The sequence below is a fragment of the Leptosomus discolor genome, chromosome 3 (genome assembly GCF_034619465.1).
Source record: "Leptosomus discolor isolate bLepDis1 chromosome 3, bLepDis1.hap2, whole genome shotgun sequence".
Lineage (NCBI taxonomy): Eukaryota > Metazoa > Chordata > Aves > Leptosomiformes > Leptosomidae > Leptosomus > Leptosomus discolor.
In genome coordinates, this window is record NC_141393.1 from 72,390,545 (window position 1) to 72,417,000 (window position 26,456).

Genomic DNA, 26,456 nt, shown 5'->3' on the forward strand with positions numbered 1-26,456 from the left:
ACACAGCAGTTAGCTCACGAACCAAAATGCATCATTACTATCATCCAGTTAGTGTTATCAGGAAAACTGTCAGATTTAAATGCTTAAGAGAGCTCTTGTAACTGTTGCCATGGTAATATCAGAACGGCAACATGGCAGTTTTCATCCATATCCCATGTTCAGCTAAATTCGTTTGCAGTCATTTAACTGTGAAAGGAAGGTTCCGTATTGCACCAGGCTAGATTTCTTTTGAGTTAACCGGGGAAAGACGGAGACTGGAACTAACTCTTCCTTTGAATATTAAATGTAAGTCCGAGATACAAATGGTCTAGGTTTTTTTTTGCTTTGGCTTGACTGTTTGCTGACAGTCCTATATGTAAAACACTCTGCGGAGATACTGGCTATACATGCTGTCATGTCTTGTAATTACTTTGGTTCAGGGAATAATAAAAAGCATGCATTGCAATCCCAAACTGAAAATTTTGTTCGAAGAACGGATTTACCTCATAGGTTCTGATTTTCTGTGGAAGGGGGAGAATTGCAAACTCATATCACTAGAAATGCAGATCCTGCTCTCTGATTTGGCCTCACTGTTAATGCTTTTGCTTATCACTGAGCCTGTCCTATATATTTTTTTTTTTTTAAACCTGTGCGGTGTTGCTCAGCCGTTGTGTTTTTTAGTTTCACTCTTCTGTTTTCTGACATTTAAGAGTGTTTTTAAGGGACCTGCGATAAGAAGTTGTTCTCCACAGTCCTCCCGCAGCCTCCTGTCCCAGAAAGTCTTTGACTTTTCTCTTGCTGTGGGTACAAAGCAAAGACAATGTTCTCTCCTTTCTGACCTACATTTTCACAGTGCAGCACTGCATAGCTGGCAGTGCAGCTTCCCTGCCTCCCTCCTTCCCCCCATGCTCCCCTCACGGAGTGGCTAGGTCATGCGAAGCAGGGCCGGAGAAGGGAGGCAGGACTGGATGGGCAAGAGATGTAATCTGTAGTAATACAGCAAATGCCTTGTCTATTACGTATGAACTGCAATCTGAAATGATTTAGCAAGGGTGAGACCGTGTGCCACCGAAATCACATGCTGTTTTGGAAGAACAATCTGAAATTAAAAGGACGGTAATGTTTGTCAGGTTTGATAGGCGCACTTATTGTAGCGTAATTAAGTAGTTGTCCAATATTTATTTATTTGTGTTATTTGACAGCATAAAATAGAGATTGAGAAATGGGTTTTAAAATTGGAAAAATACATGAACTACTACTGATGCTTTTGCATATCAGTTACAACCCTGTTCTGGCTAATAGCACAAATGTAAGTAGTAGTAGCTTTTATATTAGCCTCTTCCCCTTGTGCATTTTCCATACTCAAATCTATTGATGTGGGACCTGCAAATAACCCACATCACTGTTTTAGTTGGAGTTGTGAATGGAACAGTTCTGTTGCTGGTGAATAACAGTTTTTTGTGGGACTTCATTTTGATCATCTAGTATCAGTGTGTAAATCTTTATTTAGTTGAAAGTTAAACAGGGAAAAATTATGGAATTCCAATTTCTATTACAGTGCCTCACTTTTTCTAAGATATTTTTCTTTGCCATAATGACGGTGCCAATGATGTTGTGTTTTTTTTCTTATAATAAGTTTTGAGTTGTTATGACTTTTTATTTTTGACCTGAAGCAGACACACCTAGAGAAGTAAAAATATTTAAAGCAAATGTTATACAAACTTCTATACCTCACTGAACAAGCTAGGTAAATCTTATTTTTTTTTTTACCGCATTGAAGACGTTAGACTTTTAGATACTAGATTGTATCCTATTGCTAATTAAAATGCATTTTTTCTCTTGCTTTATGGGGAAAGAAAATGAGAAAACTTGTCAAAGATTTTAATGATATAAATAATTATTGCACTATTTTTAACACAAACTTTTTATATTCTAGTAGAGTGAGCAAATAGCTTTAAACATAAGCTAGAAAACAGTAAAAACATTCAGAAAATGGAATGTAGATCTTTCATTCTGTAATTGCATATTTCATCATACAAGCTGTCCCTCTTGCTTCTGAAAGCTTTGTAACAAACTGCAAGAAAACAGTACTTGGATACAAACAATTCAAGCAGCCTTTGGCTGCCTTGATAATGACTCAAATATATTTGTAGAGCAGTTTCAACTTATACCCAAATATTAATACAAATTTTTTAAAATTATGTTGAACCCCTAAAAGGGCATTAAAAATGGCTTTTTATTTAACATCTTATACTTCTCGCTAGTATTTTAACTAGCAAGAAGTTTGGTATACTGAACTTGTAGGCGTTGTTCCGTAATTCTGCCAAGCTCGCGCAGATCGGCATCGTGCATGAGCTCCAAAGTGGAGTACCCGAGAGGTTGTTTGGCTGCCAAACTTTGATTCAAGTGCCAAACTATTGAAGGTTTAGTTATTAACCTCTTGGACTATACCCAGAAGCCAGTAACAGCATTTTGAACTAGCCAGAATTGGTAAAATCCAAGTAGAGTACGTTACAGTCTAGCCTGAAAGTGCTGAAGGCAGGGAGCAGTGTTGAAGCTCTCTCTGAGAGGATGGGCTGTGTTCTTGGACAGCATTACTTGGGGAGAGGCCACTTACAGGATTGTACATCTTCCAGAACCTAATACCTCTGAGTAGTAGCTGGCTTTCAACACACTGATTGTCTGAAACTTGCGCTATAGTGTAATGCTTGCATATAGTTAACTTCAGCCAGGTGGCTTTCAACTGGGCTATTAACTGTGGCCTGCATTAGCTGGAAGGAAGCAGGCAGATTGTGAAGAAAACTACAAATGGGTGTTGAAAGAACACTCCCAAAGACATTTTCTAATGCAGCTTTTATCTCTGTCACGTGAACACCAGTAGTCATCACAGAAACTAAGTGGATGCACTTTCAATCTCGTTGGAGAAATCTCTTATGCAAAGAGTTACTATTTTTACACATATTTACTTTCCCCAGAAATGGACGTTTCTACAATTTTGAGGTATCTTGGAAATGCACAAATGTATAAATATCATACCTCAAATACAGCAGATGACAAAATTTAGTGGAAGATCATAAAAAAAATGGTGACGGCCATATACCCATACCTGTCTTCAATAGGAGCTCCTAGAATTTCTTCAGAGGGCTAGTCTGGTGCAATACAACCTGTTCATGTGTGTGAGTTCCTGCATACACACAGCCTTAGGGCTGCTGATAATGTTCAGTAATAGGATTTGTCTTTTCATTACCAAAAAAAAAAAAAAAAAAGCTGTGATCTTCATATTGTGCACCAGGCTTTAAGAACTAGAGAACACTAGAAATGTCAAGTGATGCTAAAGCTAGAAATTTTGTTTCTTCCTGAGCAGCTTTCCCATAAAAAGTGAAGTCTGAAGACCATAAATATAACCAATTTTATTAAATAACAAAAGTACATCAAATATTTGTATTTTATCCAATTAAAAAGTCCCAGTCAAACAGAAAACTAATCACAGTTCCATCATTTGCTGCTAAATCAGAAGTAGGTATCGCTTACCCTGGCACTGTGACAAGCAGTAATAACCTGAATCTGATATAAGTCTGCTGTAACTGTTGGAAAATAAGCTTTAAAAGTTCTGTTTGTTAGAAAACTGGAAACCTGTAAATAGATCTAAGCTACTTCTCACAATTTATTTTCAGTGGTATCTGTTGTGGCTTTAACTTTTAAAATTGCTTAGATTGTGTTTTTGCCCATATTGCTATCTGAAACTCTCAATCTTACTATGACCTAGTCTTTTCCACCCATAAAGTAAGGTGTGTGGCTTAATTTTCTCTAGCAGACCTATTTTCACTTGACTGATACTTTTTTTTTTTTTTTTTTTTTTTTGGCAGGCAGGAAAGAGTAAAATCAATAAAGATTTGGTTAATTTTCTCTCTCTTTCCACGAAATGGAACATTTTCAAGACTATGGTGAAAGACGAAGTTCTGTTTTGCATTTCTGATCAGCCTTTGAGTTACCTTGAAGTTATGTAAGGAAATTAATAGCAGATTCAATGACTTTGCATGAAGGTGCCAAGATTAATGTTACTTGGCACCAGATTTTAGGAGCTTGCCCTATGACTTCCAGAGAATTAAGTAACTTTTAGTCAGCTCTTTGAGGAGAATGTAGTTGAATCTATGGTCGAATCTAGAACACCACTTCCATTTCAGAAAGTGATGTACAAAGCGGCAGTCTTCTGAACTTTGATTTCATATATCCCTCCTTCCTAACCAAAATAAGCAACCATCCCAAAACTGGGCCTACTTTAAGGGAATATTTTCTTAGTGATTTAGAGTTCATTGGCAGTGTTTTACTAAATTGTAAACGTGACATTGCTAAATGTATTGTACATTAAAGAAGCGTATAGTAATTTTAATGTGGTATTTGAAGGTGAAACTGACCTGCCCTTTGTGCATTTCCTTAGTTTTTAATTTCTCATTTTCTAGGAATTCTAGATAACAAGAAGTCATTACATTGAAGAGAACTAGAGCTATGAATGTATTTTTTAAAATAAAATTTTAGTGTGGAAAATATTCTCAGTTATATTTTATTGGCACATAAATCAGCAATTGTACCACCAAAGTGTGCATGCTTATTATTGCACATTAACAAAAAAAATCCTTATGTACCCTCTTCTTTTTTTCCTCTAATTTGCTGGGAAAACCTTTTGGTTATAGTTTCTTAATATTAGTGTTATCAAGAGCTCTACTTTTTTTAACTTAAAAAAATAATTTTCAGACTCCACTATGTGATGGGGATCAACTAAAGGCTGTCCCATTAAGCTCATCCATTTTCAATGTACATGCGTTCAGCAGTATTTACAAATTGCACGTGGAGTACACTTGACAGAGGGAGCGTTGTCCTAGTGCAGTTTACGATGGCGATACCTGCCTGCTTTTTCTTTCGCTGCATTGGCACAGGCATTGTGCTTATTTTGTTGTAAGTGGTTCCAGTATTTGATCAGTTCACTAGGTTGGAACTGATGGGAGGTAATTAGGTGGCTATATTTACAGCTGGAGTAAGAAACTCGCCAGTGATTGAAGACAAACTCATTGGGGGGAGGCATAGGGTCAATTCGCAGCTTGGCCAGACAGATCCCCACGTATACATCCTCTAAATGTAAACGTCTGATGCTTAAGGAGACTTTAAAGATTTTTTCTGCTAAATCTCCAGAAAAAACATAACCAGTTCCAGAGCAGAATACAGGATAACGTTCACTTGGATACAAATCAGGTGGCATGTACCACTTGCTATCCTTGTTCCTATTAGGTGCATAACCTCTCATTAAATAACCTGTAAAATACTTGTGCCTTGGAGGAAGTTCTGGTTTCAGAAGCTTGTGTATTAAATATTCAGTATTGACAAACATATCACTGTCTGTTTTCATAACATATGGAACATGTGGACAATAAGATGCAACCCAGTTCATTCCCATCAGAGTTTTAATGGTTAAATTATAGTAGGTGTCTAAGTATTCTTGTTGAATGATGTCGTGGTACTGTCTGCTTTCCTCTAGTATGGTACGCTGGAGGTATCCATTTATTTTGATGCTTAACCCCAGCAAAAAAATACGAACAATTTGTATGCCAGGTGTCAGGCTTTCATTACCCCAAGTTTGTCGAATAGCTTGTCTAGCTTCCACCTGGCCTGGCTCTGCAGCGATGAGCAATATTAGAAAAGGGGTCTTCTCCTGGCACTTCTCCGGCTCGTTGATGATGTATTTGAAATGATACAAAGCTGGATGCCCAGTGCCTTTCTCGTTGTAAATACTTCCATTGGCACTGAGGGTATTTTCCAAACCAGTTACTCCTTGCGGTGACAGATCCGTGTTGTTGGAGTTGGTGACTGTTTGAGGCCTGAGCGTCTGAGGTACAGTCTCTTTCCACGTGTTCCTTAGAGAGCTGTGGTTTGTCTCGCTTTTTGTAGATCTAAATCCTCGTATAGTGTAAGCCATGGGATTTTCTTTGAATCCAGCCCTGCCTGGCAGCCAGTCGTGATGATTAAAGAACAGAAACATAGCAAAAAGAAATACGAGAGAGATCAGGCCAATGAGGTGGGTGCGAAACAGGGACCTTTTGGTATTCCAGGTCATCTTTGCAAAGCAGCAGTGTCGTCTTCTCCACTGAAGCATGTTGTAAGAATCCAGTGATGGGATGTGAGACAATGGCCAAACAAAATGCTTTTCTGAATCCACTGCTATTCTTTGGTATTCATTTTTTTTTGTTCATGTTGAGTAATTGTCTGCAAATGGCTCGCTCTGCAGAGATTTAAAAGAAGAAAATCGGACATCTTTAATCTTGCACACATAATATAAAAGGTTACAATGAGAAACTAGAGATAAAAATAAAATTGAGTTCAAATTTTTTTGAAAAAATAGCCCATGTTAATATAAACAAGGTTTGATTTATGCTGAAAGCCAGCCTTGGTTTAGGATTAAAGTTGACTTGTTTCGTTAGCTTTCAAAAATGGTGGTTTTTTGTTTTTTTTTTTTTTTTCATCGTTAAAGTTTTGACAAACCTCCTGGGTACCAAAGATAAAAAGGAGAAAAAGAAATTGATCATGTTAGCAGAAAAAGTGTGAAGCGGCCGTAAATAGCTTCATGTATACTGACTGTAAAATCCTTGTACAGTATTTGAGAAGGACTGAATGAAAAGGCCTTGATACCAGATGGAAGGTTTATTGGCAATAATTAAAATTAATTTGACATGCAGAGGCTAGTACAGCTCACAGTTTAAAAACCCTTTTTGTAAAATGGTCATGTATTGGTGGTGGGACAGACGGCACAAGGTTGATTATGGCAGAGTTGTGTTAGTCACAGTACACTGCTTGGCGTGTTTCCACTGGCCCTGACTGTGTTCAGAAAGTCAATGAGAAGACGCACCTGTCAAAATTAATTTTCAGGGTCCAGTAACCTCGCTGCACAGCCCTCAGATGGTAACGCAGGATAACATTTTCAGTCACCTTTCAGGCACCTTTAACCTTCTACTCCACGTTGAAAGAAAACATTGAATGGAACACTTGGCTGTTGTGCCAGGCTCATATGCAGCTGGATCAAAATTAAGCTGGTGATTTTTTAGTAGGCAGAGATCTTGGGTCAATATTCATAGTAACTGGAAGTAAAATTGCACAGCACTAAGTTTCTGGCAAACTGTCTGATGAATGTGATCTTTTTTTTTTTCTGCTTTGGCCCTGTAAATGTATGTGTAACTGCTATAATTCTGGTATCATATGGAAAATTCAAGTATTGTTACCACCAGCTGTAACTGTACGAAAAAGTGCCAAAGTAGTCTGTGCTTCATTTTCTCTTATTTTTTTTTTCATATTCAAGAACAGAGTCAATATGGCAGCTTCATGATGCTGCATATTAAAAGCTGATCACATCATCTCATAAATGAACCTTTCACTGCACAGTAGCAATTCGTTTGTGATTTTCAATTTGCTCTAATTTATTTCTGGGCCCTAGGGTTTTGTATGGGAAAAAGAATGCCAGTTGAACAAGAGTCCATAAAAATGTTATTTCTAATATAAATGTGTAATTTATTAATTGCTTTGCAATCTTCTAAAACAATATTTGGATTAATTTCTGCATTTAAAAACTAAGTGACATGTTATATGAGGAAATTACAGGATTTTACATTGCAAGGAAGTAATTTAAGACGAGACAGCAGTTGAATAATACATTATTAAATTGTATGTGTGTGACTTAACATTCAATCTGCCTGGGTCATGTAAGGGAAAATTTGTATTTCAAAAGGGTAGGGAGAGACGTATAACTAAGTTTTATTTTAATTACTGTATGTCAGTTTATATATAAACAAAATAACATGTATGCAGAGGATGCCTCATTCACAGTACTGGAAGCAAGGGGGAGGTAGGATTGCACCGAGTCAGAATTGTCTCCCTTGCTAAGCTCCACTAGGAGGAGCAAGTAAGTGGGGATTTTAACTATAGTTTGTGACAATGTAAACTTATTTGAAAAGGTGACGCTGCTCCTTAATTCTCTTTCTGAAATAGCAAAATATTTGCCTAGTGATACATTAAGCTCTTCTCTGTTGTTGTGTTGTTACACAGCGTTCATTAATTTTGTTCCCAAACTCACTGAAAGTATTTCTGATTTTTATTTTTTTAATGACTTTGGACTGATGCCACTTACCGGAGACTGAGCTATCTTTCTAAAAATTCTTTTCCTGTCTACAGCTGTTAAACATGTGTGTCTGAAGTATGTAGGTTAAGAATTAACCTGAAATTCCACAGTACTCTTTATGCAGCTTTAACTTGGACATTATCATTATGTAAAAGAAAATAAGCCCCAAATGTGGAAGACTTATGCTTGTCTGACCACTTGCACCTGCTTTATGCATGCTTAGAAAATAAAAGCCTGACTTCAAAACTAATAACTTTTACATTCTCTGCAGTGTGCAGTGAGTTTTAAATGAACAGTCAGCTATTTGGGAAGAATATCTCTGCATAAGCAAACATAAATGTCACTTCAAAGGGTGCCGTCGATCTCAGGGAAATTATACCAGTTTAGAGGGCAACAGTGGGAATATTTGATTAATTGCCATTCCATTACATTTGTACACAGCTTAGCAAGAAAGTCAAAACGAGAATTTCGTGAAAGTGGAGTGGCAGCTAGAATTCGATTTAATTTTGTCACACTGAATTATTCCACTTCTAAAACTGCAGTTGTTAGATGCAAATACTTCAGCAAATCTGTACTACTAATTTGTGTTTAAATTTTAAGTGAGGTAGTGTTTTCTTGTGCACCTACTTTCAATAGGTGAAAGTGAGAATCTTAAGTTATGTAAATATTTGTGTAAACTGAAAACTGTTCTCAGGTGCTGTCTTTCCATGATGCACTGAGAAAGTGTCCCAGAAAAGGCAGTTGTAATGGCTGAAATATTTATTTTTTTTTTTTTTTTAATTAAGGCTGCATGTTCATATTGTGCACATTAGATAAGTTTTACAGTGAGGGACAGAACTAGAATTGTAAGAAATTTAAAGAGAGTAATTTCTCACTTGCATATTTCCTTGATTTTTCAATGTGGGAGTTCCCTAGAAAATCTTCAGTCTCTGTTTGCCCTTTAAAAAGGCATTGTATGGATAGGGGAAGGACCCACATCTATTTCTTAGCTTCATAAAACTATTGACTGAAAAAAACCAAATAACTTTGTGTCTCATTTTCTTTGTAATTCAGGTGTAAAACATTTCAAAATATACAGTGGGTATTAAGCATTTGAAATATAGCAATAGCAATTGCTCCTTTAAAAAAATACTACATGCTAGGATGCATTGTTTAAAAATAATGTAAGTGACTGTCAATATCTATTAAACCCACCATCAAATAGTATCATAAAAACATTATTTTTCTCTTGCTTTCTAATTAGGATTAGAGCATTACTGCTTTTGCCCAAATATTTAAAATTTTATTTCACAGTAGGCGTATGAACATGCACCAACCATTGGCAGTGAGTAAAAAAAACTAAGTGTAGCAAAAATGCTATACAATCACCTTGTCCTCTGAGATGCGTTGTTGCATGTAGCTCTGCATTTTGAAGATATGATTTATAATAGTTCTACTTCATTTTTGGCACTTGACTGTGCAGTCACTGGTGCATTATCAAATGCCAAATACATAAACTGTGAATGCCTCTTGAATTTTTATGTGTGATCTGTGCTCTGCTGGTGTTTCAGTTCCTTGTACTTTCAGTTCTACTCTATAATTATAGCTTTGCAGATTGAAGCATTTGACTTCCTATTCACACGTCCTGGATTTTCATATTTTGATTAGCTGTGTGGGCAAACTCTTTAATTAGAGGGAAGAGTTCAAAAGGCAGCCTGAGTCGGTATGCTGATAAACAGCAGCAGGAGTTGCATATTAGGCCTCACATAACGTGCCTGAGTTCTCTTACAAACTGCATTGATCTTTTGCACAAAACAGGACTCGAGATGAGGTTTGATGTGCAGGTTTTTAAATGTCAGATATGGGAGTCGCACCGCTAGCTAGGCATGCTTCTGCAGGAGTGTTGCCTGAGGGTAGAAATTTTTGTTTTAAAAGTTCTGGGAAGTGACTTGACCCTATAAATGTCTTAAAAGTGGTCTGAAACCAGTGACTGTTGTATGCTGCATCCTTAAGTTGAACTCTTTCCAGCTGCAGTTGTTTTAGTGCATGTTAACATTGCCTTGGGCAAAGAAAGCATATTTATATTGATATTTAATGATTTGTTATAGCTTATCGGTAGGTTCTGCAGATAAGCACTTTCTGTGGTGTATTAAATTGCTATGGATTTAGGTCGTAAATTTGTATTGCACATATTCATCTTGTTTGTTTGCCACTAGTGATGGAAGTATTTAGATTTCAACAATAAATAGAAACAAATGGCAATTAGATGGAATGTCATTTTACAATCCAAGTTAAACAGTCAATGTTTTCATATTAAACAGAAATTCTAATGATGGCATGAGAATAAGTTATGTGCTTACCATTTTGAGTGTATGGTGTTTGAAGGTTTCCTTTCGGGATGTCAGGGGAGCCTGATGTTACTTGTAAAATGTGGTGCCTGATTGCACTGCTGATGGTTTAATTTGTGTCCAGTCTTTTGCACGCTGCCAGTTTATGCTTGGTCAATACTAGCCTGATGACATTTTGCTTGTGTTTTGGGGGGGAAAAAACAAGTGTAAAAAGGTCTGAAGGTACTTTTAAGATAATGTAATTTGACTGCGTGGTCTGTTGTGATGGTTCGGTGCTCTCGGTGTGTCACATCATGACCATTTTACCAGTGCTTTAAGATAACTTCAGATTAGGATTAATTCTGACCTAGTTGGAGAGGATTTCTAACTGTTTTTTCTGTATTGGAGGCGTTTGAATTTTTAATTTCTCAGTTAAAAGCAATCATTACAGTAGCAACATTATCCCTTTAATCCTTCCTCTCTAGCCACGCCAACCTTGTGCAGACTGTAAGCAATGCATTTAGTAAGTGTAAGGTAGTGACATTACTTGTAGTAATGCTATGATAGTGCTGTGGGAGAGGAAAACCTGCTAGAATTCTTTCTCTGTGTTCAGAGACATGTTATCTCAAGGCTCTGGAAATTAGGAACGATCATTATCTGTAATGGCTGAAAAGGTAACAGACAATTGAATGAAAATCACACACAAGGATTTGACATACCTTCCTTGGTCAGGCCATTTATGGTGCGAGGATTATACCCACAGAAAATAGTTTTGGCACGCCATCACTTCAAAAAAGATGCTATCGAACATGCGCACATCCCCCAACAGTCTGCTGCCTGCGATTGCTTTTCACAGTATCCAATCTGTCCATCTGTCTGCTCGTTGCTGTGTTACCTTCCTTGCTTATAAGTGTTGTCCTTGTCTTGGGGCTTTTTGTTCATCCTTCAAACAAAAGGACAGTAGTTCTCGTTTCTGTTCTGATCAGGGCTGTCTGGCGTTCACGGCCGATGTATTGGAGCTTTTACATCTGGTGTTTCCCTTGTCGGACAATGCAGTGCTGTGTTCTCTTCTCCTCAGTATCCATATTTCTAATGGTAACGTTAGCAGGGAGTGCTAGCGCGTAGTGGTTCAGTAGCCTTCAGTAATAGGATTTCCCTCTATTCCTTCCTTCATTGTTGCTAGGCAGTAATAGAAATGGTTTTGAGCTGTTTTAACCGTGGATTCTGGTCTATAAAATCCATTCCGTAGTTCCTCAGCTGCTGCACAGGCAGGCAGCAGTTTAAATGTGGGCTTTGACAGATGCTGTCTTCTGACAGAGCAGAATTTAACGTCATTGCTTGGCTGAATCCCACGTGATTGTTTGCATTCATTTTGACTAAATCCAAAGACAGCCAGAAAGCTTTACAGGCTCTTGCTCCGATTTGATAAATGATACACGCTCGGTTCAAGTACAATGATAGGTGAATAGTATAAAAATTGTATGATTATTAAATGAATGATTGAGGGTTTTTTCAAATTGTTTTTACTTTTCCTTGACACTGTAACTTATGATTCTCTAGGGGATTTTTAATGCTAGACGTTCTATTCCTGTATTCCAAAAGCCGTTCTGCAGTGCAAAGGAATTATAAGCATTTAAATACCGAAGCTTGATTTAACCCATTTTGCTCTTTGAGTAAAATCTTCTGTTTCTTCATGTCAATGGAAAAAAACCTGTTTCTTCACTCATACTTCCTTTACACATGCTTGCTTTATAAAAGCTGCTTTTTATAATCTTAGGTGAGTCAATTAAGCTGGAAAACACTAATATATAAGCACATGCTGCTATGTTGCCTTTCTGCTGTTAATGGCTTTCTTCCTCAGTAAAGGTCGAAGTCTGGTATTGCGGAATCGGGGGCACTTGATTTCAATTATTGATGTCTAAAATGTCTTTTGTCTGTTACAGACATACCTATATTATAGAATTTGTGTTTGTGGTCCTAATGAAACTTGTTTTCCTTTCATTTCTCTTCTTTCAATAACTGACCCATCTATGCTGAAGCATCTTATTATATTTATTATATGTTATAAATAAAATATAACAGCAGATAGCTCAGAAAACAGAAAACTGCCAGCATACTTATCCAGGTGTTTATTAGTCACTGTGTTCGTCCACTCTGTTTTGAAAAGTTAATGACTAGCTCTTTAGAGTGGATTTTTTTTAATTTTTTCTTTTAGCCAAAGATTAAAGAAAATACGATTGATTTATCATATAATATCTCTGATTAGTAGGACTGGGAGCAGGTATGTACTTTACCAGCAAATAAGGCTTCCCCAGGCAGTCAGTGTGTTCTACTATTCTAGACGCATATTCTGATGATTTACTAGAAACATAATCAGATTTATATCCTCCTAACTATATCACCCATGTACCCCAACTTTCTCTGTTAATTTAGTCTTGTTTTTAATGTTTGCATTTCCTATCCTAATGACAATTTCCACAAATCCTGTGATCCTATTTGAGGACGTTTTAGGAGCATGAGCATATTCCCTAAATATTAAAAATAAATATAACATATTTTGCATATCAGTAAAGACTTGTATCTCCTCCACTGTAAAAATTTCATATTTAAATAATTAAGGGGGGGTCAGCAGGGCAGTGGAGCAAGAGAGGAGAGACCTGTCACTAGCACCACTTACTGTTTTGGGATGTTTGAGTAATTGAGAATCAGTGCTTTGAGAGGCTGCATGTGTGCTGAGTCTACTGAATTTTACACTTAAACACACAAAGCTTTCTTGTATTTACCAGATGTAATATACAGAACTTTATATATATAATCAGTTGCTGTGTGTATACAAATATGTGACAGAATATTGTCAATTTGCTGCATTCTGGGCTATGAGTAGGAAATCAAGTGAGATACTCATGTAGTTAATTTACCCATGTTGATTTACATGGAAGCAAGTAATGTTTTTTCAAATACCAGCATGTAAATCTGCCTCTGATTCCTAAATTTTCAGGTAAGACAGATAATATTGTATTCGGGAAACAAGTCTAAATCTCAACAGAACAGTTATTAAAATCCATAGGGTTTCCACTTAATTTATTTACTACTGCTTCACTATACCTAAAGTGTGTCTCCAAAGGTTTGTGAGTTATATGTAGTATGTTTACATACTGGGGTGGGCAGAGCTGTTTTTATTTTTCTGTAAATGCTTGTTACTAAATATTGAAGGTACAAAAATCCCAAGGGCTATTTTTTTTCCAAATATAATCTGTATTAAAGTAAATTTAGAAGGGGACAGACATCAGCTTTCGCTTTTAACTATGTGACCATACCACCTGAGCATAGCTTGTAAAGTTCAGGCGGAGCTGTTGCCTGTTGATATGTGTAAAATTTGTCATCTTACCATGTGAATAAATTGAGTATTGAATTCTTAAATCTTAAAGAACAATTTCTTTTGTTCACTCATTCTGGCTTTTAAAGGATGAGTAGGTCTTTGCTTATTTTACAGAAAAGTAAGGAAAAGCTTTGATTTTTCTTCTATCTATCTGGGTGTGACTGATGTAGCTTTAGAGAGACAAAGTTTCAGGATGAGATTATTTTATAGCACTTTCTTCCTTACTAATTTTATATGATACTGTATGTTTCTGGGTATTTCAGGAGGGCAGAGCTTGCTTTGTACTGGAAATATGACCTGAAGGTTTGAGTAATCTTGCTGGGCTGGAGGCTGGAATGAGCTTTGTTTTGGCTAAATCTCACCATGAAGGGTCAGTGGACTGCTTGTTCTTGATCCAAGGAGTAGTATGTTCTGTAATGTTACTATGGTTACATCTTAAATTAGAAGCTGCAATGTTGGTGTTTGAAATGCTGCCATCTATTAAGACTAAGAAGGAGTTACTCTGATGTGAAGGTGTGCAGTGAGTGTGTAAGGAACACTACAGAGTTACTGTGGCCGGTGAAAGCTTGACTGTTGAGTGAGTTCTGCAAAGTTAGAAGCAGATGCAAGGAGTCAGAAAAGATGTTTACTTAGAATAACCTGTGCACGTGACAGCTGTGAACTATGCAAAATTTACTTACACATAACAAAGGTGTGTAAATTTGGAATATTTCTTAAAAAAACTTGAACTTCCTATGTGTAATTTTTAGAGGCTGTCAGTACAATCTTGTCTAACTGGTTTTGAAATAAATCAGATCCTAAGGTTGAGCCATGAAATAAAGTTCTCTCTTGACACCATTAACAGAAGTTTCTCAAATCAATTTAGAGTGGTTGTGATAGTCAGGTACGTACTACTTGGTAATTTTCTGCCTGGAGGCCATGAGTGCCATGAAAGTTAAACTAAATACATACATCACAGCTGACCTGTCAACTGAACGTTCCCATACGGCCTGTGCTTTCTGGATAATCCCTGAATACTTTGCAAAGTTTATTCCATTTTACCGTAATAAAGTCTAGTACTATTTCAGCTGTAATGTGTTGAAAATCTTTCAAGAGACAGTTCAAAACTATCAATGGCAACATTTTCAAGGTTAGTTATTTTTGCTTTTAAATTTTGTCCTGGAAATGTGTTAATACAGAATGGCATAAATGCTTAGTTTTAACTTTCTGTGTTAAGGATTATTATGTGTATAGCCAGTGGCCATTCTGCTCTTTGCTTCAAAAAGAACACTACTTCCATAAGTCATTTAGAGTGGGGAGGACAGGGTTGTAGATTATTTGTGGTTTGCTTGGCTACTGTGTGATCCCAGTATGTTTCTTAACTGTCACAAAGCATGTTTGTAACTGTATGAAAAATAGCAATCTGAAAATGACCACAAGTGTCAGTATTGCCTGCCTTATTTTCCTTAGCAGACTCACTATTACTTATCTAGTTGAGAAAACCAGCCTACACTTGCTGCATTTTTTTATAAATGGTCAAGATTTTGCGTTCTAGTCGCAATCGCACCCAAGCCATAAACTTAGTGATTTTAATAATCTTTGAATGTCTTATATTTAAAACAGAATTGCAGCAATATAGAGCAGTCTGAAATGGTGATAGAACTAGAAAAGGTTTCCAGTTATTCTGAAACATACATATTTTTGTTCGCTAATGAGCAGTTGATAATCATTATATCGTTCAATAACGAATATAAGCACATCCCCTAGCTTTGCAAAGTTGTGAGAGAGAGAAAAGACAGAGTGATCTTTCCAAGTCAGGAGGGTGCTTCTTATTCCATCTACCTTAGGAAACATTGCAAGGGGATGTTTTGTAATTTTAAAGCTTGTATTTTTGTATTAAATAACCTGATGTTCTAGGTATTTAACTGGAATTTAATCCATTCTCCTATCACAGTGTGCTGTGAGGTTTGGAGTGCTTCAAAATTCACTTGAAATGCTGAAATACAAAATGGTTTCAGTCTAATTTATTTCTGTTCTGATTTTGTGTTATGCAAATCTTGCATATTGGACTACCATCCAGACACGTTTCTCTCCTCAATAATGTGTTGTTTGCTTTATCACATCTTCTTTCTTTTCTGTATTCCGATTTTTCATGTCTTCCCCCAGGCTTTGCATCTAATTATTGCTGATCAAGTGCTAAATGCAAATTATTTTTTTTCCAGGGGATGGACAGCATCGTTTCATTTGTGTTGTGCAGTATTTTTGGTTGTGCAGTTCTCCCCTGATGAACTGACAATCCAGTGCCAGCAGTAATATTTTCTGCCTGTCACTAGTGTTCCTTTCGCATTCTGAGAAGAGCAGGGTCTTTATGAAGCTTTGATTCAGCACAGCAGGGGAGAGAAGGCCAACCAGCAGAAGTACTGAACGTTCGCAGGCAGTTTAAAGAACAACTGTGGAAAATAAACTTCTGTTTTTCCCCTTACCTTATGACTTACCTCCAACAGCCACCCTTACACCCCCAGCATGAGAATTTAAGATGAAAACTTAAATTCTTACAGAAAATGAGACTTTGGGGAAGAACCGTTACTACACATCAAATCTCTTAAAGCAGGAAGATGGCATCCTATGGGAGTTAACAGACCAACAGCTCTTATGCCTAAGGAGAAAAATGCATTGTTCCAGGTGTTACCAGTTGTCCAGCCCCTTCTCTCTGCCCAATTCCTCCCTGCATCAGGCACAGAAAGACCCTTTTCCCTTATGCTACCTTCAGGCTCTTGAGGCAACTGGCACTCCTTTCCCAGTGATTTCAGGAGTCTAGGCCCATCAGGTTCATCACCAGGATGCAGACCTCCTGCCCAGCACTCTTCTTTGGGCAGCTGGATGAGCTACATAGATTACGATGATTTTTTTTTGTGGGAGTGATTAAGGGATTAGTAGCTCCAGCTGTTCATCTGCTTGCTACATTTTTTTTCCAAAATGTATATTGTTTGTATGTGAATATGGAGGCATTTTCGCAGCCTCAAAAATTCCAGTTTGAAGTTGAAATTGATGATGCAGGTGTTCAGTTAATGTTAAATAATGTGAAATTGAAGAGCTGGACTTGCAGAGCTGTCAGAATTTCGTGTGTCTTGAGGTTGAGAACTGTATTGACTCCTTCCATCTGTCACATTTCCTCAGTAGCTTTAGGACATTAATTCCTACAGCTCCATCCTGTAGATATCCTCATTTACAGCTAATTCTGTGGGACATGCAGGGTTTACACAGAAAAAAACTAAGGTTTAGCAAGTGTCTTAAATGCCTGAAGCCTTTCCTTCAAGCACAGATGCTTAAACTAGGAAAAACCACAAAATCTGTGGAAAATTCCTTTCTCCAGTGATCCAAGAAGCTATCCTTGTAATAAATTTAAGAAATATTTGTTCATATCCAACAGAAAGCTTGAATCATAAAAAGGAGAATAAGTCCCCTTTTAAGAGCAGTTCCTTGCCATCCTTTCTTTGACATGTTTGGAGTAATTTTTAGTTCCGCCAACACCCTGCACACCACTTAGTTTGATAGAACAACTTCAGCTTGGGCAGCCAGTTTCATCTATCTGTTTTTTCCAAATGTTGTTCCATGCTAACAGTTCTGTCAACTTGAAGTAGTTTTCAATCAGTATATATTAATGAAAAGCTGATTTTAATATGTGCTTGGTTTTATCATATAGTGTGCTTAATATCATTAAACTGATTTTCAGTTATTTCAAAATTAATTCTCTTTTGTGGCAAAAATCCTTTGGAAGTAAATGTTCATTTGTGTATGCTTCTGATGAACAAAGAAATCAAGTTACTATACCAAATGACCTTGCATACTCCTAGTTGCTACTCTGTCCTGCAGACTTCCTCTTTCCACTTTTGAAATTCACATTCAATTTAAATGATAGCATTCCTTTAGCAATGTCCAAGAAAAAGGAAACTATACTGTGGAAATCGTACTTTTTGTCTGAATGACTGTGTTCATCATGCCTTCTGTAATCTGCCTAAGATTCTAGATTAATCTCATGAGCCCAAGGATATTTTTTTTTTTTTTACATAAATTACTAATGAAGAGTCAGTCACCAGGACTCCTGGTCCTCAAATACCTGATTTTGGAGGAAATCCTTAGAGCTTGGTTTGTATTATCTTAGTTGACAGAGAATATTCATTCAGAACTAGAGAATTTTTATTCTTTTCTGCTATTCTAAACCATATTTCAAATTCTAGGTGTTTTGTTTTCTGTGATTTAGTGACTTCTAAGAATCCACAGAAGAGGAAATTGGAGACAGCTCTATTGCATCTTGTCCATCTCAAGACATAATATTAAGAATTACTAATGCACGCTGTAGGGAGATAGGTGTTTAACAGAAAAAAATACTGCATATATTTAGTGTAATAATGCTGAATTCTTAAAATTTGATCTAAAATGAAAGATTAAATTTTTCTGTAATTTAGAGATATATAGTCTTGTAACTCTTAATCAGCATCTGCAAAGCTTTCTATCATTGATGTGATTTACTGGAGTAAATGTAGGGAGCATCTGTTACCAAAAAAAAAAACCAAAACAAAACAAAACAAAACAAAAAAACCAAAATGCCAAAGAAACCCAAACCCAAAAGCTCTTAAAAATGCACAAAAAAATCCCTGTCATCCTCTTAAAAATTCCACAAATCTCCTGACCTTGGATGACGAGTTGCATATTACACATTCTTTTAAGTCATCTTTTTTCAAGGATTTGTGTAACTAAGCATTCAAACATCCACAAGTACTTTTCTGTAATTTTTGGTTAGTTCACTTTTGTGCTTCGCTCATTGCGAGTGCTATGGTTTACATTGCAGAATAAAAGAATTAATTTCTGGGAGACCAAACCTGACTTCCCCACCCCGCGCCTTTGTATCTTCATCTTATTGTTTTCCTTGGATTTACTTATTTTGCCCAATATAAAAAGCCCTGGGATTCTATTGAGATCAGTAAAAAGCATAATAGTGCAAAAAAAGTCAATAGTGAGTGGTTTTTTACTTCTATTGCATTTCTAGGTAAGCAAGCAAAGCAATAAAATGGAATAAAAATTCCTTCTTAATTTAATGAGGCCTGGATAGAATACAAAAAGGGAATCCCTGGTTGTTTTTTTGGTTTTCTTTTGTTTGGTTTTTTTTTTTTTGAGAATCTAGGTCACTTCATATGGCGAAGATTTCTGTGCTGTGAAAAAAAATCATCCTTTTTTTGGCCATTTTTTTCCCTCCTTTTTTTTTTTTTTTTTATCCTCCCTACAGTTGACCCTACACAGCACTGTCTGAAACTCTGCACCAGTATCTGTACTTTTCTACTGGGTTTTCCTCATGACAAGAAAAAGGTTTTTTGTTATGTGTAATTATCGTTCACTTATCTGAGGTGCACTGAGGGAAGGCAGTGGACCAGGAGATATGCCCGTCATGTGGGAAACACTGGATGCAGCGGGGAAAGTTAGAGCAAGTCTCTTGAATCTCTGTGCTTCTCTCACTAGCAGGTTGGTTGGGACCAATGCCAGATTAAAATTGGATCTGTGTATTCACATGATAATGCACACAATCTAATAAGCCTCGTGGAATGTCGACCGTTAGGGAATAGATGCATCAGCCTACTCTGAATGGTCTGGTGGAGTTGATTCAGGTCCCGTGTGGCTGGAGCTAATAAGCTCTGATGACTCTGGGTAGAATTGCTTGCTTGCTTGTTCTTGAAACAATGCTGCGGCATACATGAGATGCTTGCAAGATTTATAAATAGTAGCTCCATGCTGTGTGGCAGTGCTGCTCCTGAAGCCTTGCTGGCCTGGGAAGTGAACTAGCTGTGTTTCTATGAAGCTGCCCTGAGCTAATGAAATCGCTAATCTAAGGCACCTCTGTCATCTCGAATGGGAAATGTGCTACCTACAATAGCTGATCCCAATTGATTGAGATCTGATGGCAATAATAAATTGGGTTTTTTTTTTTTAGAACAGCTTTCATACCTTTAGTGCCTTGCCATTATTTTTATCTAATTTTCAGATGGTTTCTGTCAAACTAGGCACTTGTCAGTGACAAAAATATCTGTTTGAGAAGATAAGAGTTTTTGCTCTTCTTTCAAAACAGACTTGTATTAATTTACCCAAGAATATGAGAATGTAGAAGCTGAGAAATAAGGAAGAAATATGTAGTCTGGCATTGGCTCTTAACTAGTTGCTTTTTCTTACATTTCCAGAATGTCTTTTAGAAGAACAGGAATAAATAGAAATGTGTGAGGAGGCTTCTGTACTTATTACCAGCCTTTTGAGCTGCACGTAAAATTACTACGCTGCCCTTTCTCAAAAGGTGATGCTGCTATTTTGTTTTGGTGTTTTTCTCATAAAAGCAGAGCACCACCAGATTAAGACAAGGAAGTTATTGGATGAGTCTCTAAGAAATTGAATCTGTTTGTGACTGGTGAAGTCCTCCTAAGCACATACAGAAAATTCCAGGGTGTCATAACAGAGGAATCTTGTTGCACTTTGGGGGTTTTCTCTGATTGAGATCTTGGCATTGAAAGCCTAACTCTATTCCAAAACATTGTCCGCTCTTAGTGGCTTACTCATTTTTATTTCATGCCACTTAAGCGCTCAGTTTTCCAGTGAGGGGATCTTACTTTGCAACAGATTGCTGTAGAAAAAAAATCTTGTTTATTTTTTATCACTGACAGTAGACTTTTCAAAGGCGAAACAACTATTTGAAGTAACAGGACAGATGTGAGGGCTGAAGGAGAGCTGAAGAGGTCTTGCTGCTTAAGGCAGATTTCCTTCAGATAAGCTGTGAAGTCCTCAGGATTGTTATGGATGACTGATATTTGCTAACATGTGAGTAGCAGAAAAAATAGTTGCGGTGAACCTCACCTGTGTCTGCTGACTGGCATAGCCTGTCATCTTAGGTGTTTATTCACAGTGGGAAGTTCTTAAAGCTGAATTTGTGTGTGTATGTATGTGTTACATATGCAGGGGGTGTATATATAGAGTGAGGCAGCCATTCAAAAACTTTGAAAAGCTGTTTTAAAATACACTTTTGAGTCTGCTCATTTAGTCATTTATTTTTTTCTGCAATGATAGATGAAAACTGTGTAAAAGCCAGAACATAATAGGAAGATCCTGAAATTTGTAGTTTTGTATGGCCCTTATCCTGTCTTCATCTTTGAATGGAATGGCCCCACACAGTATAAATGAGACCTTGTCAGTTGACCTTCATTTAAGAGGACTGCATCTCTGCACTACCAAAAATACAGCTGTGCCCTAGCTATTTCAGAGGACAGTAGTATTATAAACCAGATCTCATAATGCATAGATAGAAGCTCGGAGATAGTCTATCTAGTGTACACGTTGTGTATAAAATGAAAAAATAGAAGTTGAATGCTGTCGTCTTAGTGCTTTGAGAAGGGCTTAATTTAATCTTCTCTACTAAAGAGAGAAGAATAATGGGGAATTTAGATATAATGCCGAAGGAAGCTGAAAGTAGAGGCAGAAGTCCAAGTGGAAAAATTCCTTTTTTGTGATACAGCCAGAATCTTCCTGTATTTTAACTTAATGCATGATTTATTGCCATTACAGTTAGTTTTTGATATAGGTATATAACATCATGGGCTTTTATATCCTATAGTAGGGTGAACGAATAGTATGTTTATTCAGGATACAAATACCAATAGCATTTTGCACAATCTATTTGGTATATAATATTGTAGCAATAATACACAAATTCTGATGCACGCATGCTAGCGCAAAAAATTTTGAAGGCAATTCTTTCAACCTAAATATTTGTCAAGAAACACGGAAGTAGAAAGCATTGTTGCTATGATGGAAATGATATCTATTCTTCTATTGTTTGTCTTCAATGTATGAATCCATAGTGTGTGACTAAAATAGTTTTGTGTCCCAGGTGACTTTGTTATGTGATGATTAATACTGTGATTCTGTTGCTTGATTCACATACATGATTTCTTTTTTAAGTAAAACAGCCCTATCAAAAGGCTGTGTAACTTTTGTCAAAGAGCCAGGCTTTTAGAACACACTTAAATGAAGGCAACTGAAAGTTTAACAGTTCATGGTCTATTCACTCTTTGGGTACAAAACACAAGGTTTTAATTTGCTGTAGTGTTTGGGGCATTATTAGGTTTTTTAATCTTGGAGTCTGTTGGATAAGTACAAAGGTTTAATCTAGGAAATAGGGAATTTTGGGTTCAGGCAGCTTCCTGGCTGTTTCTTCTGACATGTACAGTAGTGTGATTTAGTGCTGCATAGTAGTGATCCCTGCAAAATATTTGAACTTTTTAATCTCTTTGTACCTAGGGAGGGAAACTTCAGGCCTTCTAGAGTCACCCAGTTGCTCTGAGTGGAAATTTCTTGGAGAAAGGGAGCAGAGGAAATAATAAATATTTTGGTCTAGTTTGAGTGCTCCTTCATAACTGTAAATACAAATGTGTATTAATTAAATCAGAATTTTGGAATGAGAGTTCTGCAATGGAAAGTACATAGTGCAATGGATCTCATTGGAAAAGCTGGAGGGAGAGAGAATTGGGGAACAGGACCATAAATGGCATTTAACAGTACCAAAAATAGTGTGTTTTTATTCTAGATGTTTAATTACGATGGTTTAAGTGAAACTTTTACATAGTGCAGTCTAAGAAAAAGATCTAGGTAGTCTAGAATACAGTTTCAGAGCTGCTGTGACTGGTATAGGTGGGATGCTGTTATTGTAAATTTTGGAAATGCTCAAACTCCGGAATATTGTACTGAGAAAGACATGTTAATGATTTTTACTAGTGATGGGAGCAGCCATTTGAGGATACTGAAGAGTGCAAGTTTTTTTCCATGATGTCTTACTGTGTTACATATGTAAAGCATAGGAAGCTAGAGGCTATATAACTCCTGAAGCTTAATATTAAGGTTGAGGTACTATTCATACAGTTCTTAGGAACTTTGTAGGGTTGATTCTTGAAGTTTGTATGTATATTCTTTTGAATTCCAAATTACCTCTATGCCCTGACTTAAAATATGGAAAAATGTTTCCAAGGATCTGTTTATTTTGTTAAAACTCTGGATGTAAACATTTTGATCCAGTAATAGATGCATTTTCTTTGAAGTTAAACCTACTGAAATCTTATGTTTTACTTGATACAAGTGTATGAAATCACTAGGCAGAAATAAACATTACAATCAAATGTCAGCTCCAGTCATAATAGTTTTCAATGTAGTGCTTTTTTATATGGCACCATACAGCAAGCCTGCACATTGAAAATGTAAGCTATTCTTGTCTGTTCAAAATAGTTCATTTCTCTTGAATTTAGTATTTTTAGTGAAGTAAAAGTTTATTCACAAGATGAATAATAACTTTGTGTTCAGGGGCAGACTGTTGTGTGTCAGATTTCCCAGCTTCTTGTGATAAGTGTAGATCAGTTCTTCTGAACAGATTATCACCCTGTTGACAAAGACTGTTATGTTGTTGCATATGAAGAAAGGACTTGGGAAGCAGAATCTGGGGGAGCAGTGATGCAAGTCCCATCCCCTCAGCTAGAGGTGCTTTTACTGCAAAAACCTTTGAAGGTTTTGTTGCTGTTCCCATGCATTTTAACTTGCATGATGCTGTGTTTATGCATAGCGCTTGGCAAACAATTCACAGGGGCTTTTCTCAGTGTGCAAACTGTAAATGTAAGACTTAAATTAGGCATTTGAGAAAGGGGAAGATGACCAAATTTGTGTTCTTGCCATGGACAAGTGATAACCTTTTGCTGCCACTATGATCGGGAGTGCTTAACCAAGGTGTTAGAAAGCAAACAAAAAGCCTCTTCACCCAACATCCTCCCACCACCATCCACCAAAAAACTCTTCTTGCATCCTGACTTGATTCACTTCTCGTCTTCATGGTACACAATGTATTTTCTTCCTTTCAGTCCTTTTTTTTTTTTTTTTTTTTTAAAATGAGTTAAAGCAGTAAGATCTGTAGAGGAAGAGCAGGACAGAATTTATTGCGTGTTTTTTTTTTTTGTGAATGTGGTGTTTCTTTGGTTAGTTTTCATTCTTTGATATTTTTTTTTTCTTAAATATGACAACCTGTGAACTTACACAGCTGGGGCAGGACAAATATTTGGAGGCCATATTCTAGTTATTTTGTAAGCAGATTAAAATGTCCAGTCTGCCCAGTTTGGGGGAATTACACTGTGTGGATAACTACAGCATATGTAGAGCCAGAAATTTTAAGACTTTCATGCTGGACTAAATGCAGAAAATTTTGTAGCAAATTACTGTTCTGTTTCTAACTGGCTTGTCTGATGTTGTACAGATACCTCTTGTGTCTCAATATTTTTGTCAATGTTTTTATCACCATCACCCAAGATGGTGAGTCTGCTCTGTCTCAGTGGACAGTTTGTTGATATGAGGGCTTTAGCAGATGTTATGCTGAAGATTTACTACTGTTCGCAAATAGCACAGACAACTGGTTTAAATACACTTTTTTCCTTTTTATAGTACCTTTTTTATTTTCTCTGTGTACAGTTGCGCTTAACTTTGCTGTAACCAGTGAAGCAAGTGGGTGTCCAACAAGGCTGTCTTGGGGTGTCAGTGTACAACTTGCAAAGTAAAGATATACAAAAAGAGTTCAGAAGAAACTTTGAGATAGCATAAATTTCATTACCAATATTACTTGACAGCCTGGACAGATCTGTACTTTAGTGTTACTAGCAGCCTGTTCCAGTTATAACAGGCCTCAAGTTCATCATCCTTGTGGTTTAAAACCTACTGTTTTGCAGCTGAACTCGTGTAGCAGATTAGGTGTTGTTCATAAAGGAGGATGCCTTGAATGTAAGACAATCTGCAATTAGAACATTTTTCTAGACTTTTCCCTGGCCTGTGACAGTTCAAAATGGCCCTTTCCATGTCAAAGTGGTTATAGTACGTCATATTCTTACAATCATTACTGTCATCTCTCAAGCCCTCTTATCTCTTGGCTTGTTTATTACAATTTATTATAGCTGCAGCTAAAGCTTTTGATCCTGAAAAATCTCATGCCGGTTTTGAACTCAGCAGTTACTTTCCTAGGCAACACGAACAACTGTGAGTTCATCACTCTACGTTACAGCTTTGTGCATTGGCTCCTCAGGGAATACAGTTTCAGGATTTTCTCCTGATATTTTAAGTCTTCCAAGGTGATTACTTGGAAAATTGCTTTCATCTCTGTGGCCATGACCACCCATGATAATTATGATTTCTTGTAACATAATGTAATATATAACCATAGGGCTGGGATTACAAAAGCTGGTGAGGTACAGAAGAATAATATTAAAACTTCTTTTAGTTTTATAGAATAAAGGAGAAGATCACATCAGGATGAAGTACAACTTGGAAAAAGTGGTGCTGGATAATTTGTTGAACAAGCAGTCACAAAAAACCTAAGGTCTTTAATAGCTTCTTATGTGTTAGAACTCTAATATTACAGCATCCCCTGTTCTAGCAACAGCATGCAGAATAACTAAGGGGAGTCTGGAGCAAGCCTCATCAGTTTGTGTTGCATTGAGACATTGAACAACATCACATAAAGTTAATCAATTGCTTGGATCTTGGTTCAGTTTGGGTTTTTTGGAAAAAATTTCCCACAGAAGTTAAGGATCCATCTGTACTCATTTAGGTATGTGCAGAGCTTTTGAAAGTATTCTTCTTGCACAAAGCATTTCATGAGTCTTTCCAGAAGTTGCAGTGGAACCTTTCTGAGGTCTTTTAAGCCTTTTCCTCTGCAAATTTATTGCTCACTGTGGGTATAAGTGGGATCTTCCTGTTGCTCTGTACTAAGCAACATTTTCTTTAATGTACATATGACTGTTCCCTTGAATACCCTTTCCAAAGCAGGATCTGAATAGAACAATAGCAGTGCTTTTCTATGTATGTTTAGAGCTTACATGTCAGCAGTGCTTTTATGCAAATGAATTTTTTGAGCCTCATACTCTGTGATAGTCCTTGTGAAAACTCACTTCATACAAGTGACTAATACTTGTGGTTACGGGCAGTATTGAAAGTAGTGATTCGTGAATGCATGAAGTTGGAAGTCGGAGACTAAAACATTAGCAAAGTGTAGTAAATTCACAATTACGTAAATTCCGTTCTATCGAATTGTTGTGGCATGTTCTGATCCTTAGTATATAGAGAACGGGTAGCATATAAACCTTTGCACCTGACTTATAAGAAAGATTAAACAATCCTTATATTCTCAAACTGTCAAAAATCTTACCAATTGCCACGTAATATGCGTGAGGGCAGCTCGGATAATTAACCCAAAGGGAAAGAATTCTAAGCAAAGTAATGTTTTAGCGATATCTACTTTTGTCTCTTCACTCAGTTCAAGGGAATGAGTCATTTAAATAAACATAGGTAGGTGTGTTATAGGCAGGCCTTTATTTTTAAAACAAACAAACAAACAAAACCTCTGGAGTTCTCCTCTCAGGATTAAGAGGTTTTGTTTAATGAAAACGGCTTATCCCTAGGAAAAGGGAAGTGCTTACATGTTTAATCTGGCTTTGTCACCAGCATTCCTCTTGAACTCAAAATTGCTATTTCAATAGCAACAATCTGAAATTACGTGACTGATGTAAATTCAATGACAAAGATCTAAATTTTACTGATATTA

The 26,456-nt window shown here is 36.8% G+C and overlaps 2 protein-coding genes across 2 annotated transcripts in view; one reads left to right on the forward strand and one right to left on the reverse strand.

Moving 5' to 3' along the window:
* CDC73 (cell division cycle 73) overlaps positions 1-26,456 on the forward strand; it is a 115,095-nt gene that overhangs the window by 61,613 nt on the left and 27,026 nt on the right. The gene's annotated exons all lie outside the window — the stretch shown is intronic.
* Positions 4,856-6,124, reverse strand: B3GALT2 (beta-1,3-galactosyltransferase 2). The gene has a single exon (XM_009958446.2). The coding sequence runs from the start codon at positions 6,122-6,124 to the stop codon at positions 4,856-4,858; it is 1,269 nt and encodes a 422-aa protein (XP_009956748.1).